Genomic DNA, 20,968 nt, shown 5'->3' with positions numbered 1-20,968 from the left:
GACATATTGGGCACATTGGATGTGGAAAATGGAGTAATTAATCTTTTAAAAGATATATATAGAGGTAACAGAGTGCTCATAAAATGGGAAAAAAATGTATCAGGGCCTGTAGAGATACAGCGGGGGCTTAGACAAGGATGTCCTCTGTCCCCTTTGTTGTTCATGTTGTACCTGCAAGGTTTGGAGGCCAAGCTAGAGGGGAGCGGACTAGGTTTCAACCTAACTTTTTTCAAGCAAGGGGAATTGATTAAACAGACATTACCGGGACTAATATATGCGGACGATATAGTGATAATGGCTGACAACAAGGAAGACCTGCAGAAGTTGTTAGACATATGCAGTACAGAGGGAGATAGATTAGGCTTCAAGTATAGTAAGGAAAAATCTGCAGTCATGACATTTAATGAAGAGGGCGGCGAGCATAGAATACAGGAGTTCGTGCTAAAGGTAGTGAATGAGTACAAGTATCTTGGGGTGTGGATAAATAACAGTGTTGAGTATCTGACGAGCATGAAAAATATGTAATGAATAAAGCTAGTAGGAATGCAGCTGTCATGAAAAATAGGGCACTGTGGAATTACAATAGGTATGAGGTGGTAAGAGGGATCTGGAAAGGGGTGATGGTCCCTAGCCTGACCTTCGGGAATGCGGTCCTGTGTATGAGGCCAGATGTTCAAGCAAGGCTGGAAATTAGGCAACGGGGAGTAGGGAGGTTAGCTTTGGGAGCACATGGCAATACACCAAATCAGGGGGTACAGGGTGATATGGGATGGGCGTCTTTCGAGAGCAGAGAGGCTAGCAGTAAGATAGCATTTGAGGAACGATTGAGAAGGATGGAGGAAAAGCGGTGGGCTAGGAAAGTTTTCAGATACCTGTATATAAAGAATGTTGACACGAAATGGAGAAAGCGAACTAGAAAATTGACAAGCAAATATCTGGACAGCAGTAAGGGGGCAAATCAGCAATTATCGGTTAAGAAAAAGGTTAAAGGAACAGAGAGAGCTTTGTGGAAAACAGGGATGCTGACGAAATCGGCACTAGAAACATACCGGACCTTTAAACAGGAAATTGTCAAAGAAAATATCTATGATAATTGTAGGGGAAGTTCTTTGTTGTTTGAGGCCAGGACTGGAGTTTTGCGGACTAAGACGTATAGAGTCAGGTACCAGGAGATAGACACTTTGTGCATTGCGTGCGGAGAGGAGGAGGAAACGGCTGAACACTTGATACTTTTCTGTAAAGGGCTTCACCCTACAGTGGAAGGCAGCGGGGCTGACTTACCCAAGGCATTGGGGTTTAGGGATAGTGAAGGGAAAGTGGATTTTAAGAGGTTAGAAGTAACCAAGCGAAGGTTATCTGATTGGTGGCTAAAAGCAAGACAGGAGTAAAATTTCACAAGACATGGCTAGGTGGCTTGAGCCACCGCCCGATGTAAAGGATTCAGCCGTATCCATCCATCCATCCATCCATCCATCCATTACAATTTTGGGTGCCACAAATAATAATCAACTAATAAGCAAGAACTAAACCGCAACAATTTAAGCGTGCGTCATATTTTTTTAATTTTATTTACACATAAAGCATCCAGAACGACGAACCACAGAAATAGAAAAATGTGTTCATCATCGCCTTCATTGTTTTCGGCGGGTGTTTCAAATACGTTGTACGATTGTGCTTCGTTTCTGTAGTCTAAGACGTACGGAAGCATCTCAAGCCTTCTGCGACGCAGCCTGTGGGTCCGATGGCGCCTTCGTCATTGCCGCCGTTGATGGAAATGGGGAGGAAGTGACTGTAGCATCGATTAATATTAGGAATGCGTTAGTGGCAGGAGAGGCGGCGGTATAGTACCAAAGCCAAGATCATCTTGTCTGACAATAAGGCAGCTGTTCACAACTTTTGTAAGGGGGTGGTCTCCAGCCAAGCCGCCAAATTACTAAGAAGATACCCCTCAAGCAGTGAGGTCTCCCTCATATGGGTTCCTGCTCATGAAGGCATTCCGGGTAATGAGGCTGGGAAGAGCTGATCCGGAGCCACGACCCGGATCAGCAAAGACTTATCATCCGTCAGGCGGAGACAGCTCACTACTAGACTTTCTCCGCGTTCTCCGGTGCTGAGAGCCGGCTTGGAGGCACCGCATCCTAATTGCTGCGCCCAGACCGTGTGGCCCCATGATGACGGAAATAAAGCTAGGTCATTCATTCATTTCTGTCGTATGATTATTTTAGAGCGAAAGTTGTACTCCTGCCATACTGAGCCTGAAGGTCATCTGGCTCTTACATTTGACCTCTAACGGTGTAATCTTGCGCGGCAGGTGCCTCGATCTTCACCTTCGTCGCCACAGCTGCGCGCTTGGCAGTCACTTCCGCCGCTGCGCTGGCTGCTGCTCGGCCGCTCTTTTTCGCCAGTTGCGGCGGGTGACGTGTCACGTGAATCGCTCTTGCACTTGGCAGTCGCGCCTACCGCCGCTCTGGACGCTCGCTCGTGCACTTGTGGCGGCACATGATGCATCACATGATTTGCTCACGCTGAAACAATATGCTCTCGCAGAAGTCTTGAGACACTTAAGATGAACCAAAGCTAAACCATGTCTAACCATGCCGCTTTTTTAGAAGCATTCTTCTCTGTTTGTGGCCGCCGGAGTCGGCCTTTTTTCAGTGTTCATGACGACGAGTGTAAGTCGCATGGAAAGTTTTAAGTCATGCGTAAAGGGTATTAGACAGTAGACAGTTTTAGCTGTGCGTACGCAAGTGCTTGCGTACGCAAAGAGCTACGGCGCTGCGTGCGTTACGCTGTCCGCTCCGAAGTACAGTTTTAGCTGACCGTGCCGTAGCGTCCCTCAGGCGCACGTGGCGCCATCTAGTGACAAGAAGTCAAACCACATCAACGCTCGGTTGAAGAAAATTTCATCCGTGATTACTGATAACTACTGTGAGTGCATTGGGAGCCTTTTTTGTTCCAAGAAGAAAAACTATGCAAACCGAAAAAAAATGCAAGATCTGGCTAAAAGTTCGAAAACTGCTTCACCAGGTGTCGTTGCTACGAGGAAAACACACTGAATATAGTTAGGCCTAGGAGCTTGAAGATCGCCAAATTATCTGAAAAACAGGGGCTAGTTATCGCTTATACCGCTACGTGTGGGCAAGATTAGGCGAAATAAAAGCGAACCGCTACCATTTTAGCGAGCTATTGCGTCGGAGAATCCAGCGGCGACATGTATTTATTCCGAAGCGGGCGAGCAGGGCGCCGCCATCTTGTCAAAGTTAGCGTACGCAAGCCACGCAAGCGCCGCAACGCAAACTCCGCTGGCTAGCGTACGCAAGGCTACCGTACGCAAGACGCAAGGCTTGCGCTTGCGTTCTGCGCACTACCGTCCCCGCAAACTCCTCGCGTACGCTAACTCTTTGCGTACGCTCAGCTAAAACAGTTTTAGCTGTGCCTTGCGCAAGCCTTGCGTCTTGCGTACGGTAGCCTTGCGCACGCTAGCCAGCGGAGTTTGCGTTGCGGCGCTTGCGTGGCTTGCGTACGCTAACTTTGACAAGATGGCGGCGCCCTGCTCGCCCGCTTCGGAATAAATACATGTCGCCGCTGGATTCTCCGACGCAATAGCTCGCTAAAATGGTAGCGGTTCGCTTTTATTTCGCCTAATCTTGCCCACACGTAGCGGTATAAGCGATAACTAGCCCCTGTTTTTCAGATAATTTGGCGATCTTCAAGCTCCTAGGCCTAACTATATTCAGTGTGTTTTCCTCGTAGCAACGACACCTGGCGAAGCAGTTTTCCAACTTTTGGCCAGATCTTGCATTTTCTTCGGTTTGCATATTTTTTCTTCTTGGAACAAAAAAGGCTCCCAATGCACTCACAGTAGTTATCAGTAATCACGGATGAAATTTTCTTCAACCGAGCGTTGATGTGGTTTGACTTCTTGTCACTAGATGGCGCCACGTGCGCCTATAACGCACGCAGCGCCGTAGCTTTTTGCGTACGCAAGCACTTGCGTACGCACAGCTAAAACTGTCTATTAACGCGATGGTGTTAAGGCTCCATTGCACAGAAAATCCGGCGTCGGCGTTGTGAGCGAAAAATCACGAGTATGATTATGGCAGGTGGTGCTCAGGCAGCAACCTAGGAGGCATGCAGGTGGTCCACCTAGGTCACGTGACCTTGCCGCGTCATCAAAACCTACCCACCGTGGCAGGTGGCAGTTAATGATTGGTCGTGCTGGAAGAACAACCTGGGTTTCACAAATCTGACCTCTTGGGAGCACCTGTCATCGCAGGGTAGCGGAGCATCGCTCAACCGCTGCGCTACTGCACCAGGAGCGGTATGAGGACTCCCACGGATCTATGAATGTAAATTAGAGAATGAAGTTCTGCATTTCATTTCATTTTATTTCTTTAATGACCCGATGACGAGTGCTACGCAAGAGGTGGGAACAAACATTGGGATCACCAAGGGTTAATACAACAAAATGTGACTCGCAACATTTTCGGCGAAAGCGGGCGATGACGTAATGGCAGCGATGTCGCTGGATAGGTGGTTCCAGCCTGCAGCAGCACAACAACAAAAAATGAAGCGGCAAAGGTGAGAGCGCGGGCACGTGGACGGGAAACTTTAAGCGGGGGACGCATGCGGTGAGATATGCGGGCTGGTGGGACATTAATGTAGGCAGTGGCGGATCCGCAGTGGTGGCCTATAGTCGTCTGAGCATCCGCCTCGCATGCGGGAGGTGCGGGGTTCGATCCCCAGTGCCGCCGGGTACCCACCGGTGATACAATGGGTACAAGCTTTCCCCTGGTCTGGTGCTCGGCTTATTCAGGGTGAAATGCTTGGGAAATGGGTTTTTACCCCACCTTGAGTAGAAGAAAATGCCTTGTGTCATGGCGCTCTTTGGCCACAGGTGTCCTTGCGTCATAATAATACATCACCATAATCTGCATATATGGGGATTAACCCATTGCGCTACCGCGTTTTTCGAAACGTTAAAGGTCCCGTTGCAGAAAATTGGGCGTCGGCGTTGTGACCGATAGATATAGGGTGGTGTAGAGGGGCCCAGGCAACGACCCCAGGAGAAGCAACCCAGATGGGCAACACAGGTCACGTGACCTTGTAGGGTCATCATCTACCCACCGGACTGTGAGCAAACTATAACCACTCTGGCAGGTGGCAGTTAAATGAGTGGTTGATCGCGAGACTTCAACTGCACAGACCCACCGTTTACAGCACCTGCCATCGCAGGGCAGTGGCGGATCGTTGAACCCATGCTTAAACCGCTTTAACCACTGCACCATTGCCCATGGAGTGGTGTGAGGACTCCCATTGATTTCGTGACGGCAAGCAGGTGAAGACAGGACTACATTACAGATGGCTATGGAATGATTTAATGGTGGTGGGCCTAGCGCGAGCGTTCCATGCCACTGCCCACTTTGCCGTCTTCTAGTCCGGACAATATGGATGTAAAGTTAAGAATGACGAACTCGGCATGTATGGCCATTAGCACAATAACGCTATCACGTCTTTCTCTGCTACGTGACTGTCACGAAACGCATTGTTGGCCAGGTGCACGTGCCTTCTCTTTATCATAATGAGAGACTGCCGTAGCCTTGCTGCATAGAAAGCATTTCAAGACAAATATGTTTTCAAAAATTGTACAATTTATGATATTTCGCTTTTTTTATACACACAGGAGCCAGTGTAAAGTCTAAGGCACAACTCATTAGTGCTGCAATAGAGAATTCTCGCATGTGCAGGGATTGAAAATGTACCTGACTGTTTGGTTCATTGCAGAATACTTACGTTTTCAAACAGGAAATTCACACAGTATAGTGTGGCAGACAGCTTCTTCGTTAGAGGTAGGTCCCACATCATTTTTCAACTTTCCTTAATTAAATGCGGCCTGCTTTCTACGGGACAATGGTGTATTTAACTGCATACAATTGAAGTTCTCTCTGATGACTGCAGCAACACATCCACGTTGAAATGACTTGCAAGCTGGTGAACATTCTAAAGGTTAGGTTACGCGCGGCATTAATGCCCCCGAAAGTAGAAGATTGGACAGCCGTAGCTTAGTTGGTTACAGCACCCTACGGTACAGATATATTAAGGCCAAAGCCTTAATATATGTGGCTCATATCTCAAGGTCTCGAAGCACCGTTATAACCAAGGTACGGAGTGCCCCTGGAGCCCTAGTTTCTCTTGTAGAGGATGCCACACCGCAAGCAGAACGGCGACAGCCTGCGCGTGAAGAAACGGCACGGTCTTCGAGGTGCGCACCGTGAGACTGGCGCAGCGCCGTGCTTCGCGAACACGCCTGGCATTTTGTTATCGGCATGTTCGTAACCGCAGTGCCGAGCGTTGCCATATCTGCTGCTCCAGTGACACGTCACAGTGCTCTTTTTTCGTTGCGACTGTATACTTTATAAGGGGTCGCAGCTCGGCGTCGTCTCTCTGTTGTTGACCGAGGACGGACGCGGCTAAATAAGCGCCATGAGAGGGGGGATCATCTTCCATGTCAGCAGTGGTGCACGGGATAGGAGCACGGAACAGGCAGTCTGCATCACTGTGTTTGTTGCCAGACTTCCTGCAACCGGAATTCCTGAATTGGTAACGTCGAATTCCTGCAACCGGAGGCTCCAACGCGATAGCCTAGCTCCCCGAGGGGTCTTTAAGGTTCGCGGGCCAACAAAGCGAGCGCTGATCGCTCACGACTCGAAATTTTTGGGCGACCATAGAAGAACGGGTGAAATTTCGTTACCGCCCAAACGACAGCAATGCACTCCTTTTCCGTGGTAGAATAATTCGCCCCAGATCGCGACAGTGTGCGGCTTGCATAAGCAATCACGCGCTCAACACCGTCTTGCCACTGAACGAGGACCGCACCCAGGCCGACATTGTGGGAATCGGTGTGCAGTTCCGTGTCCGCCTCCTCGACAGCGGCCAAGGACGGGTGTAGTTTGGAGGCGGTTTGTGAGGGCGTCGAGGGTTCCTGCTGTTTTTCGGCCCAGATGGAAAGTTGCTCGTCGTTTGTCAAGCGAGTTAAGCTCGGCTAATCGGTAGAAGTGTCGCACAAAACGCCGTAATAATTTGTTGGTTTTGGGGGAAAGGAAATGGCGCAGTATCTGTCTCATATATCGGCGGACACCTGAATCGCGCCGTAAGGGAAGGGATAAAAGAGGGAGTGAAAGAAGAAAAAGGAAGAAAGAGGTGCCGTGGTGGAGGGCTCCGGAATAATTTCGACCACCTGGGGAAGTCATCAGAATCTTGGGAATATGGGTGCAAATCAACCAGCGATGTACACACACCATCTGAAGCAAGCGACCACGCAGGTGGCTCGCATGATCACCCGCGTGTCGCAGAAACGAAGTGGCATGAGGGAGGAAGATACGCTCAGGCTGGTTTGGAGCCTCGTAATCAGCCGAATCACGTACTCCCTCCCCTACTACAACAACAATTAACAAGGGTGAAATAAAGTGAACATATCGACGCCATATCATACGCAAAGCATACAAGACGGCGCTACACCTCCCAAAAATACCTCAACGGAGAAGCTGCTGGCCTTTGGGCTACACAATACGTTAGAGGAGTTGAAGGAGGCGTAACTGGGATCACAGCTACTCAGGCTCCAGCAGACTGCCGCCGGCAGAAAACTCCTGGCCAGACTGGGCTACCATCAGGAATCAATCAGAGAGGAACAAAGAACGGCTAACCTACCGGATGAGTTCCGCAGCTCTATCAAAGTAGGACCGCGACCAAAAAACATGGACCCAAGTTTACATACGGCCAGGCGAAACGCCAGGGCAAAATATGTAGAGAAATACCTAGCAACCAAGGCGAACACGGTCTACACGGACGCCGCGGTTTATCCTTGGAAACGAGGAACGAAAGAGCAAATGGTCGTAGCGACAGTGGTAGGCTCGGGCGAATGTCCGGACCCCGTAGAGTATCTGTTACGGGTCCAATTGGACTTATATTTCTAAATGTGGCCGAGAGTTTGAAGGATGCTTCACTCCCGACATCGGTTGGCCCGGTATTGCACTACCTCCGGGATCGGCCTTGTTTTTGGCACGTCTTTACTATCCTGTCTTTCTATCCCATCTTTCAACTCTCGTACTATCTGCACGTGGTAGCGATTGTGGCTCGTCTAGAGCCAGTGAGCAGGCCTGTGCACTTTCCTTTTCTTTCTTCCTGGCAACAACAGACAGACTGATAGGCTCGGATTTTAAGGAAATCACTTGCGCGTCGGCCCGGGATTGTACGGTAGCCCAGGGGGAAGAGATGGTTGTTGCTCTAGCGGCCGCGGAGGGCTACCGCACAAATACATCCCTTGTAATACTAACAGATCCTAAGGAAGGATGCCGTAATTATACAAATGACAGAATTGGCCGCAAAGCGCTCCAGATCCTCCTCTGCGCTGGCCAGAACAAAGATCGAGTCAGACACACCCTGTTTTCGATACCGGGACACACCGACATCCCGCCGCGGTGGCTCAGTGGTTAGGGCGCTCGACTACTGATCCGGAGTTCCCGGGTTCGAACCCGACCGCGGCTGCTGCGTTTTTATGGAGGAAAAACGCTAAGGCGCCCGTGTGCTGTGCGATGTCAGTGCACGTTAAAGATCCCCAGGTGGTCGAAATTATTCCGGAGCCCTCCACTACGGCACCTAATTCTTCCTTTCTTCTTTCACTCCCTCTCTTATCCCTTCCCTTACGGCGCGGTTCAGGTGTCCAACGATATATGAGACAGATACTGCGCCATTCCCTTCCCCCCCCCCCCCCAAACCATTATTATTATTATTACACCGACATTGAAGGCAACCAAAGGGTCGACAAGATCGCTTCGAGAGCATACAAACCGAGCTGGCTTGGACGGAGACCCCGAGGACTTCATGACGGTGACCTCGACGTATTCAGATCTACCAGATTATCATAGAGGAACGAGGATAAGATACTCCCCACCCCACAACATACTTAACCAACATGACGCAGTACACTGGCGGAATCTGCAAACCGGAACTTTCCCGAACTTAAACATACTAAGCAAAATGTTCCCTGGGAAATATAGGGGCACACGCCTGTGGTACGGCGCAAAGCCCACCCTTTATCACATGACATGAGAGTGCAGCAAAAACAAAGCATTCTATAGAGTAGGAAAGCCGAGTGCGGAACAGTGGGAGAGGGTGCTCTCCAGCGGTGACCCGTGTATACAACGGGTGCTCATACAGCATGTCCGATGAGCAGCCACCCTCAGTGGAGCCCTGGAATACGGGCACCAACCCTGCCAGACAGAAGATGTCACCATCAGGAAGATGGAAGAACTCTGTCGGACCGCTGAATGACCTTGTAATTAGAGCAAATAAACTTTATCCTATCCACCTCGCCGGAACTGAAACGCCGGATCAGTAGCCAAGCGCCCCGGGTTCGAACCCGACCGCGGCGGCTGCGTTTTTATGGAGGAAAAACGCTAAGGCGCCCGTGTTCTGTGCGATGTCAGTGCACGTTAAAGAACCCCAGGTGGTCGAAATTATTCCGGAGCCCTCCACTACGGCACCTCTTTCTTCATTTCTTCTTTCACTCCCTCCTTTTTCCTTCCCTAACGGCGCGGTTCAGGTGTCCAAAGATATATGAGACAGATACTGCGCCATTTCCTTTCCCCCCAAACCAATTATTATTATTATTATTAGCCAAGCACCCTAACCACTGAGCCACCGCGGCGGGATTGCGTAATAGGCGCAGATACTCAAAAAACGGCCCACAGCTCGCTCATCAGTGGTGGTCAGAAACGCAGCGACGGCAACCGTCTTGTCGGGGTCAGGGTTAACACCCTCAGCGCTCACGACATGGCCCCGAAACTTCAGCCGTTGGAACTCAATGTGTCATTTTTGTGGTTTGAGCGAGTGGCCGGCCGATCGTATGGCCTCCAGTACGGCACTCAAGCGCTTGAGATGCTCGTCGCAGGTGGCAGAAGAAATGACAACGTCATCAAGGTAGACAATAGGCAGGACTGCCATTTGACACCAACTAGGACAGTGTTCATCATTCTTTGAAAGGTGGCAGGAGTGGAACACAAGCCGAAGGGTAGCACAGTGAGGTGCACAACAAATCCTCAGGGGATTTTTGAGTGCGGTACGTGCGCCGACAGTGGTGCGTCGACAGCGGAGCGCTGCGCGTGCCAGCCCAGCGTTGCGCGTGTGCGCGTGCGAAGGGTGTGTGCGAGGCGACGGCGACAAAGAGCGTGGCGAGCACGAGGAGCTGACGTGTCAGAAAACCGAGGTGTGAAGGGAGACAGCGCAGCGCAGATCGTTACATTCAAGCGTGGAGGTGGCAGCCATCGGACGTTGGGTCCGTGCTGCCGAAAGGCATTCTTGGATAGTCTGCCTCCGGCGTTTCGTGACGCCGTCGACGGGACCTGGCTGCGTTTTTCCTGCGGCTGCGAAGTTCCTGGGGCTTTTGACGGGAATCCACCGGCGTCTTCCTGTGATCCTCTCTGCTCCTACTATACCACGTAGCTCCCATCCGCCGCTTCCTTCAACGCACTGCAACCACCCGTGTCCGCCCTGTCTGCAAGCATCCCCGCTTCCTCTCAGTACCTGGTGAACACTTTCCTTTATTCTGTAGTGTTGTACGCGTGTTGTGTGTGTTTTTCTTGTTTTCGTTTCCGTTTCTTATTGGCTCCTTTCCTTTAAATTATAAATACGGCTTTGTTTTGTTTTCTCTGATCTCTTTGTTGTTTCGTTCGAACCCGCACGCGATAGCGTTCCCCTTCGGAAAGTCGGGAACGCGTTACCAATTCGCGACAAGCGCCTTGAACTCAGACAACCCGTCGGGAGTAACGAACGCCGTCTCCTCGCGGTCCCGTTCATCCACCTCAATCTGCCATACCGACTGAGGAGGTCCAGAGACGAAAAGTAGCGGGCATGACGCAGCCGGTCGAAAGAGTCAATTCGTAGTAACGGGTAAGCGTCCTTTTTGGCAATTTTGTTAAGTCTTCGATAGTCGACACAAAATTTGAGCGTCGACCCGCCCTTGTTATTGGCGACCAGCACAATTAACGGGCGAAGCCCATGGACTTTAGGTGGCTGTATAACATCATCGTCCCGGAGCATTTCGTCAACCTGCAGCCATATTGCCTCACGTTCTTTCGCCAACACTTGTTAGGGGCGTTGACGGATAGGCCGTTCATCAACTATATACATGACGCGATGTTTCATTATGGACGTCTGCCTGACCTTAGACGTAGTCACAAAGCAGTCATGAAAAGAGTCAAGGATGGTTTGCAGGTGGCATGTTGCTGAAGGGTTCAAATCAGGGTTCAAGTCAGCCTTAACTGTTCGTCTAGGTTCCCCTGGATGGGTGTCCCTGGACGTTGACAACGCGCAGTGGGCGGCGGATCGAAATAGGCGACGGCCATATTCTTCGGCAAGTGGCGGCATTAGGCGCTAAAGTTCGTGAAGAGAAGCTGGGTTCGAAGGTTCTACAAGGCAACGACGCCCCGAGCGATGCAGACTTGTCTCAGCAGCAGCAACCGGTTTGCTTCTGCCATGCCGTTGGATGAGCGGGGGTTGTCACAATACACCGTAACAAACAAGCTGGTACGCGGTGGTAGAGTGATGTGGTCGTCGGACGCACGAAAAACTGGCCTGCCTGGCGCACTGTCATCGGTTATGGTGCTCGGGGTGGAGAATGTCACCATGAGTTCGCGGAGGTCGATGGTAGCACCATGTCCGCGAAGAAAATCGAGGCCGAGGATCAGCTCATTGGAGCACTGAGTCAGCGCAGCGAAGCAACCAGTGAAGATATGATACCGCGAATCTCAATCCTAGCGGTGCAGACGCCGAGCGCATTACATGCATGCCGCCAGCTGTCCGGATTTGTGTTCCGTGCCGTGGTGTCACTTTTCTCAAGAGGGTAGCAAGACCACGACTCGTAAAGGAGAAATCCGCGCCGGTATATATCTATGAGGGCAGTCACATGGTGGTTGTCAGCGACGACTTGTATTTCGGCGGAAACCATTTCACTTTCTGGAACGTGAAGAATCCGGAGTGGAGGGTAGCGGTGTTCGCCGAAATGCGTCGAACAGAGGCTGCTCTGGGCGTCGGAAGGTGGTCGGAGCAGGGGATGGAGCTAGGGTCGGGTTGAAGGGTCAAGTCGGCGGGCGGAGGATATTGTTCGAATTGCGGAGCGACGGCGGCCCTACCCCCAAAGGTCGCTGTCCTCAGTTTTCGCGGCGTGGACTAGAAGACTGCCGGAGGGACTGCTGGCGACCTGGGGAAGAGAACCGACGGGGCGACGGCGACCTGGACTAGAGCTGCGGCGAGGGCGCAGGGGATACTTTCGCCGCCAGGTACCGGTCGATATCACAGGGTCGTTCACCATAACGTGGCCGGGGTGCGTCTGGTGAAAACCCTCGCAGGCCCATCCGACGATACGGGCAGTGGCGCAGTATGTGGGCGGCTTCACCGCAGTGGAAGCACAGGGGCTGGTTGTTCGACGTGCACCACGCGTGTGCCGAGAGGTGGTCGTGAGTCAGAGCAGTACTGAGGCGGAGTACTCGGGTTCGAACCCGACCGCGGCGCCCGCGTTTCGATGGTGGCAAAACGGAAAAGGCGCCCGTGTGCTGTGCGCATCTGTGCGATATATATGTCAGTGCACGTTAAAGATCCCTACGTGGTCGAAATTATTAATGCGAAAGCATTACTAGGCTATGTCGGCGAAAAGGTGTCAGCAAAATGTTAAGGACCCGCCGCGGTGGCTCCGTGGTTAGAGCGCTCGGCTATACAGATCCGGAGTGCCCGGGTTCGAAACTGATCGCGGCGACCGCGTTTCGATGGAGGCGAAACACAAAGGCTCCTTTGTGCTGTGCGATGTGAGTGCACGTTAAAGATCCCCAGGTGGTCGAAATTATTCCGGAGCCCTCCACTGCGGCACCTCTGTCTACCTTTCTTCTCTCAGTGCCTCCTTTATCCCAAGCAGTACAAGTAATTGGCCCAACATTGGAACTGTATTGGCAAAGCTGGCCCTACAAAGGACCAGGATGGGACCATCCTGTTCCAATATTGGGCCGATGACCTGCGCTGCTTGGGATCCCATCCCTTACGGCGCGGTTCAGAGGTCACCCAGATGTGAGAGCTACTGAGAGCTACTGCGCCCTTTCCTTTCATCAAAAACGTTTAATTCCTTTCCTCAAAACACATGCTTTCGCATTCCTCCAGGTAAGCAGACTTAAGTGTAGTCATAATTTCTTCCGGAACCTTCCACTACCTCTCCCTTTCTTCCTTCGCTCCCTCCTTTATCTGTATTGGTGTCCTTGAGATAGGGGAGACAGTTACTGCGCCATTTTCTTTCCTCAAAACCATTTTTTTTTAGGTGGTGCAAGCTTCCCTGTAGATCATGGATGGTGGGCAGTTGGGGCTGGGGTCTCTTTCATTCTTTCCTCTCCTCCGCCTGAACATGGCTGCGATTGTAGCTCAGCAGGAGCTAGTGGGCAGGCCCGTGCACTCTCCTTTTCATCCTTCCTTCAGTCTTAACAACTGTGCGTCATGACATACCATGACATACGGCGCAGGCGGCGGCTGGGGACAGCTAGGGCATTGGCCGCTTCGCTCGACGGATTTCGTCACGAACGACATCCGAGATGGCTCCGACATCCGGGTGTTGCTCGACAGGGCGAAGCTTCCGTAGCTCTTCGTGCACAAAGCTCCGGACAAGCTCTCAGAGCGTTTAGCTCACTCACGGTGTCATGCAGCGCCATGTGGGCGTCCATAGCAGTGATATTCGCCGCACGGCCATAATGCGCGAACATCTGCTGCAAGGCGCGCTCCATGCTTGTTGCCTTACGAGCAGAGTCGACCACAGTGCTAGGAGGGTCGCGCACAAGTCCTACAAAAAGCTGCTCTTTGACTTCTCACATAAGGTGACGTATCTTCTTGGCTTCAGACATCATGCAATGGTCTGCGCGGTTGAAAGGCCCCGTCATGTCTTCTACGAACATGACTGTGCTCTCATTTGGCCGCTGCGCTTGGGACTGCAGGGCAAGTCCATCTTGCTCTTTCCGTTCGTTGGTACCGAAGGTGTCCAACAACTGTCGCTGGAAATCTTGCCCGGTGGTGATATGGCGGACTAGTGGTTTTCAAACCACGTCTAGGCGGCGTCTTCGAGGGCAAAATAGATGTTCCGTAGCTTTCGCTCCTCGTCCCATAGGTTAAACGCAGCAACCCAATCGTAGCTGGCCAACCAGTCCTCCACATCTTCAAACTTGTCGCCATTAAACGACGCGGGAGTGCGAGGCGCATGCAGAAGCAAAGGTGGGGAACTAACAGAATGCTGGATGGTTCGGCTTGCCGCAGTAGACGCCATTGCTCGGGGTAGTGTCGTTAGAGGTATACGAACTCAGGGTCCAAGCCTCGCAAGCGGCGGCTTGCCTTGTGGACAGGTGTCGTGTCCACGGGGTGTAGCTGGGTGTCGTCGAAGGCTCCCGGGAGCTTTTTGTACATCAGGAAATTACCCAGCACCTGCACCAAAATCCCATCGAGAGCCGGTAGCAGAAAGGGCATAAGGGACACCAGGACTAGCACAGCAGGCATACACAGCCAACCTACGCTTGAGCAGGGGAAGACGAGGAAGGTCAGCGGGTGCTGTCGCACCACACGACGGCGCCAGTAAGTGGCTAACAGTGTGGCAAAATGGCGTATAATATTTGAATGCACACAGTTGAAGTTCTCTCTGATGACTATAAGAACATTCACTTTGAACTGACTTGCAAGCTGGTGGGCACTATCAGGGTTCGGTTGCATGCAAACATAAATACCCCGGAAAGCAGAAGATTGAACAGCTGTCGCCGTAGCTCAGTTGGTAGAGACATGAAATTCGTGGGTCGTGGGTTCGGATCTCACCGGCAGCATATATGTGGTTGTTTTTCCTCTACTTTATAATCAGTTATTTTTCAGCCATAAAATAATTACTCTCTTTATTTTCCGTTCATTAACACAAAATATTAAAAAAAGGTAAGGGACATTATATGCTTTCCTTGCTTTGAATGACTGTTAGCCTACCTGATATTCCACGCATATGTGTGTCATAAAGTAGATTCTGGATATGTCAAATCAATGCTTGCACCGAACTCGTGTTCAGTGGAACATTCGATATATCGAACTGCGCGCCACGCTCTTGCAAGTGGCGCTTCTCCTAATGGTGTTCCCGCTATCCCTTTTCGCAATCAGAGCCGAGTCTGCTGCGAAGCCTTGGGCGCGTGCTGGCATCGCTAGCGTTGTAAAACTACGGGGTGCCCGCTTGGGTCTTGCGTGCTTATAAATTTTCAAAGCGACACTGCTGTTATGCGGGGAAGCCATCGTTCAGTGCACCGGTTGTCATGCCCAGCAGAACGAAGGCTTGCGGCAGCTTTCGCGTGGCCTACTTTGCTGCGTAAGCAATGCAGAAGTCAACTGCATTGTAATCGAGATATTATTGCGTAACACAGTACCGGTAACAAAATTAGGCCCCTTATGGCGGTGGCTTCCCCAAAGCACCGCCCTCTGCGGCTGAGATGCGAAGTGAGCTAGGTCTAACGACACCCAGCGAGCGGCGTGTACTGTGGGTGCACTGTATTCACACTTTTGGGTTGCAAATAAGCTTATATGTTTCCAAGTTTTATGCAGTGAATTATGAATTTAACTATAGAGTGATTCCCTTTCGAGTTCGACATATATCCGTGATCGAATGTAGTGGAATCCATCCCTTACTTTTTAGCACAGCAGTAGGGTACACCTAGGTGTAGTTGGTACAAAAAAAGAAGAGACACAGTAAATAAAAAATTGTAAAAGGGTTCTGTTTATTTCATTTATGCATGCATTCATGAGGTTCAATTCTGTTCGCACTCAGTCACAGGTTAAAAGAACCTGAGAAACTAGGTAAAATAATTAGTTCGTGCAACCCTATGTACAAACACAATGACAGGTAAAAAAAAAAAGAAAGATACGAAATGTTCTAATCTAAGGCAAGTTCATTTGGTTCACTTAAATCGGCAACAATATTAAAAAAAAAAACAACGCAGTATGACACAATCACGCAAGTTCCTTCAAAATGTATAAAATGATAACGGAGTTCAACAACAACAAAAAAGGATATTTATGCTGCACCACCTCAAGTATACTCTTATGCACTGTTGACATGATCGTTACTGTGAGGCGACTTCTAGTGACTTGGATAAAAAGCTGGATGTCACAGAAGCCTACCATCCCAATATAAAAGGCAGCAAAGACATAAGGTTCCTAAGCCGTGTTCATATAGGCTAGACAAATGCAAGGCATCACAGTTACGAGAAGAGTTGCGCCTGAAGTTTGTTACAAAATTACAGATCCCACCATGCTCACTCTGAGTGCTCAATGCACTGAAACAGCACTGCACGCTGGTCCACATAAGATGCGCCAACGACAGTGTTTTGTTTTCTTACACACAGATGCACACATCAAAAGTTGAGGCGGTGGCCTTTGTGTAACAGACTAGACAAATACTGACTTCACTGATTGAATTGCCTCAAACCTTTGCCCTGCATTGTGCGTCTATAACACCCTCTGAAGCATTATCATTGTGCATATATAATACCCTCCGAAGCATTATCTTATAAGACAAATGCTGACGCCAAAGTGCAAAATAACGTTCTCCTGATAGTGATATTTAGTGCCTAAAACATTTGTCTTCGTGCAAAAAAAGTCATCCGAGACGATCTGTAGTTCTTGCAGTGAACACTATCACAATGATTAATTACGTTCAATAACAGTGAAACACGCACTGCAGAAATAATTATCTACGTCACAAGTGTAGTTTAAGTGCAGCTAATTGCAAGACACTTTTTACAGTAAAATGAAAATAGTGCAGAATGCCTCAGAGATAGTTTCAGCATTCTAAAGAATGGCAGAAAAGAAAAAAAGTCTGTTCCAGCTCTGTCATGCTTGCACCCACAGTCAAGGCGTTTACGCTAGGTCAGAAACACCCATTTTCTGGGAGCTAGTTTCACAGCAGAGAGCAATTTGAAAACTCAGCAAGTACTCAAGACAGGCAGGGATTAATAGGGGCATGGACTCAGTTGCTGTCTTGCTCCCAAGCTCTAGGCTAGAGAGACCATGTCACAGATATGGCAAGTTCGAACTGTGTGTAATCTGCACCTGGCCAGTAGTCACGGCTAGTGAAATTCAGACAGTGTCCTATGATGGCTTGTAGCAGCCAACTTCGCATTGGAAATACTCTCGAGAAGCCGAGTCGAGCCAATGTCCTCAATAATAGGCTCTGAACAAAGGTATGCGCGACTTTTGCAATAGGTGGAAGTTGACACTGCAGGTCTCCCGATTTATAATTAACAGAAAACTAAAAAAGACAGTGCAGCGGTGTGGAACAAGGTCACAGCCGCATGTTGAATACGAGCCGGGATTGAGAGCTCGCCAGCAGGGACGGTGGCCTAAAAAGTGCTCTGCATGCTGGTGTGTCCCTCCTGTCGCATGCGCTTGAGTGCCCGTAGCGCCCTCTTGGCAGCGGTGCACTTGGCGATGCGTTTGTTTCGGCCGACACCAACGAAGCGTCCCTTGCCAAACACTTCCACCCGGATCCGCACCTTGCCGTTGAGGGTCATCTCGGCACGCCTGCGTTGAAGAGGATGTTGGAACTGAACTTTTGTTTTACTAACCACAATGCCGTGGCAGCCCGCGCTTAACGGAGCGTTTTACTTGGTTCATTCCTAGAATGAGCGCAGTACCTGGGGACCCATTCCACAATGTGGGCCGATTGCTGATACCACTGGTAATGAAGTGCTAGAAGCTGCTGAAAATATGGCCCCTTGCATCGCACATATTTGCTTCGGAGGAAGCCACATTGAAATTTGTTCCCCATTTAACACTGATTAAATGACTGACTGCTTCTGCAGGCTGAGTAATGCATCAGTCCATCTTCTTGTGTTGATATTAACGTTCTTAATGTGATGCTTCTCTCTCTCTCACACACACAGACACGCACGCACGCACACACACACATCAAGCGAATGTGCAACAAAGTGGCCTTAATCTGAACATTTAAAACATTATCGAAAGCTCAAAAACTCTCTCCACATAATATGCTGTTAACGAACACCACAAGATATTGCCTCTACAAAAACCTTTGTCCCAAAAGTCAGTTGCCATTCAGACATTGCTGACAAAAAACGAATACTTTTGAAGCACTTTCCAGCATATTATTTTTCACAAATCTAACTTGCCTTTCAGATCTCAAGCAGCAAGGACTTGAGCTTAGCATACTAGCTTTTTTACCAAAATACATAAGCTACCAAATGCAGGACACATGCTTTTATTTTAGGGTGTTTGCCAGTTTTTTCACACTTAGGTTTACTGAAATTAATATATCTCTTATCACTAAATGCATGAGGCAAGCAAGCCCAAGCCAGCACAGAAAGTTTAAGGTTCCCAGCGAGTCATGTGAAGAAATGCAGTTACAACAGTGTAGTCCGTATACTTACTCGAACTTGGCAGTTTGAGGTTCAAGCTCCAAAAGCTCCCTGATAGGAGACTTTGGTACATGGGTGCTGAAGTATTCTGAAAAAAAAAAAAAAAAAGCAGTTCACTTGACCAATCTTCTGGGAAAAATATTTTTAGCAGTATGAAATATCTATGCAGGACAACCGTGATCATAAAAAAAAATAGAGAAAATTTCAGAACACACAGGTGAGACCATGGAAAAATTAAATTCCCTTTCAGGAGGACTAAGCTTGGAGCAAATAAATCTTGGTCACGACTGGCATGCTCATGCTGCAGTTCGTTCAGTCGAATGCACAACTTATCAACTACAGTAGAACCCTGTTATAGTAAAGTGAAGCTGTGGTCCCGTTTCGCCTTCCGTAGACGACTGTACATTTTTTTTCGGTCATAGTAAAGATTTTTTTATCGAAGAAACGGCTATAGTAAAGAGCGTCTGGCCTTGGTGATGCACTTCCCGTGGGAATGACGACAACGCAGCACGTGCAAAGTCTAGGATCGTGAGGCAAACTGATAACGAATAAAACGGCGCTCCTTGAGGTGGCTTTAGTACCAAGCTGGTAGCCAACTTTGTGAACACCTGGTGGTCGCGAGGCAAAGCATGCGGTGTGCACGGAAAAACTGAAGCTGGCTATGAACGTAGAAAGAAGGCGACGCGGGTTGCTAGGAAAGGAAAGCCAGTAGAAGTGCAGTAAGGAGTAGAAAAGGGAAGAAAAGGGTGTGCGTTCGTAGCATGACAGCGCGAAGCACGGGGAAGAAGTGGCAAGAAGCGGAGGCACGGCGGCGGAACTGCGTAGGCAGTTCTGCCGCTCTTAACTGTGTGTGGGCGTTTCTTAACTACCGACTCTTGAAAGGCACTGAGGCCACAGAAGATGACGCCGTGATCATGCAAACCAAACTTGCTTTATTTTTGTAGCCACGTTGTGTTCAAGTAAATGTGGTACTTCCACAAGACGTAAACAAAGTCGAGAACATGATAAAATGTGTTAACTGAAAATAAATGATTATCTCATAAAGAGACGATAAAGTATTTCTGAGTGTTTCTTTCATAAACCAACACTTCGTGCTTAGTAAGCAGGCAGAGAGCACAGACAGAGCCATGCCATCACCAACCACTGATATAGTAAAGATTTTGGCTGGTCCGAGTTACCTTACTATAGAGGGGTTCTACTGTATCTCCAACCTGAATTGGTGAAAAAATAGTGCCAAACCATGCAACACATAAGAAAGAACGAAGAAAAGACACAGGCCCAAAAGAGGTGTTAGCATCTCCAACCTTTCTTTCACAGGCTGATCTACACTCAAATTTATCCAAAGCAAAACTGTTCATATTATGTTTCATTCTGCAAGCTTTCAACCATGCTCATTTCACATTAACTTCTGTTTTTATATGTTTCAAGGCTTTTTGCCCTGCATATCAGTTTCCATGTTGGAAGAGATTCTTATACCCCTGTCAAGTGCGTAAAATAAAGTGCACTTACATGGAGTGCACTTCAGCCCCTCAAGTGCACTTTACGCTATGCGGTGCTAAACAGGAAATCAGAGTGCGCTTGTAGATAAGAAAATAGTGGCTGGCTAAAAACAAAATTTATCGAAATGGCAATCTAAGTGTAACCTTCACAATTATGCTCGTTTAGAGAACTAGAGCACATAAAAATCAACATAACTTAATTTTCGGCCACGGTTGCATTAAATTTGTGTTATGGTAATAGTGTAGCAAGTCAAGTTCCTGCCACATCCAGAAACCGGACAACAAACCACAATGCGGACTACAGAGTGTTTTGGCATGGCTTTAGTGATGTGTTGTTTTGCTGGTTGCTATCATAAAGCCACTGGATATATGCTAAAAAATAAATGTAACAAGTAAAATAAACTTGTATGTGCATTTTGTTATATATATATTACAAATTACGAGCACCCTTTCAGCAAGTGATACTCTTTATAAGTGCACTTTATTTTGTGTGCTTGAGAGGGCTATTATACTCCATCCCCAATACCAAACCATGAGTTGGAAAACAACCGGCTGTATGAGTACAACACGCGTGACTACAGAGAGCTGCGCAGTAGAAATGTTCGAAGGCTGCGCACCGATTTCAGGCTTCATCATGGCATAGTAGACGCGCCAGACCGTGTCCAGAGACATGTTGGAGTCGAGGAAGATGGCGCCAGCCACCGATTCAAAGATGTCACCGAGGGCTTTGGGCACTTCTACCTCCTCTGCTTCTTCGCACTCCTCTTCCTCCAGGTAGTACTCCTGCAGGAAAGCAATTAGTCGACCCTCTGTTATTACAATCCAGAGATTTAGCCTGCATCTTCAGATGGGTAGAAACAACAATTTGTTCCTACTACCTGCGAATAAAAAATGGACCTACCCTGATTATAACGGTCCAAGATTGTTGGGCATCTATCAAAGCATTAGCTGAAGATGTATAATCAGGAGCATTTGCCCTGCAATCCCATCTTC

At 49.1% G+C, this 20,968-nt stretch overlaps 1 protein-coding gene across 2 annotated transcripts in view; it reads right to left on the bottom strand.

Moving 5' to 3' along the window:
• Nucleotides 1-15,794: 15,794 nt before the first annotated feature.
• The window catches only part of Dcr-1 (Endoribonuclease Dcr-1), a 62,609-nt gene continuing 57,435 nt past the window's right edge, over nucleotides 15,795-20,968 (bottom strand). For both annotated transcript variants that reach the window (XM_077665335.1, XM_077665336.1), the window contains 3 exons: nucleotides 20,593-20,758; nucleotides 18,489-18,564; nucleotides 15,795-17,622 (listed from right to left, as the gene is read on the bottom strand). In XM_077665335.1, coding sequence (XP_077521461.1) covers nucleotides 17,442-17,622; nucleotides 18,489-18,564; nucleotides 20,593-20,758 — 423 coding nt within the window. In that variant the 3' untranslated portion in view covers nucleotides 15,795-17,441. The remainder of the gene's footprint in view (nucleotides 17,623-18,488; nucleotides 18,565-20,592; nucleotides 20,759-20,968) is intronic.

Source organism: Amblyomma americanum, chromosome 5 (genome assembly GCF_052857255.1).
Source record: "Amblyomma americanum isolate KBUSLIRL-KWMA chromosome 5, ASM5285725v1, whole genome shotgun sequence".
Taxonomy (NCBI): Eukaryota; Metazoa; Arthropoda; class Arachnida; order Ixodida; family Ixodidae; genus Amblyomma; species Amblyomma americanum.
The sequence above is the reverse complement of the archived record's forward strand: the minus strand, read 5'-3'. Positions and strand labels throughout refer to the sequence as shown.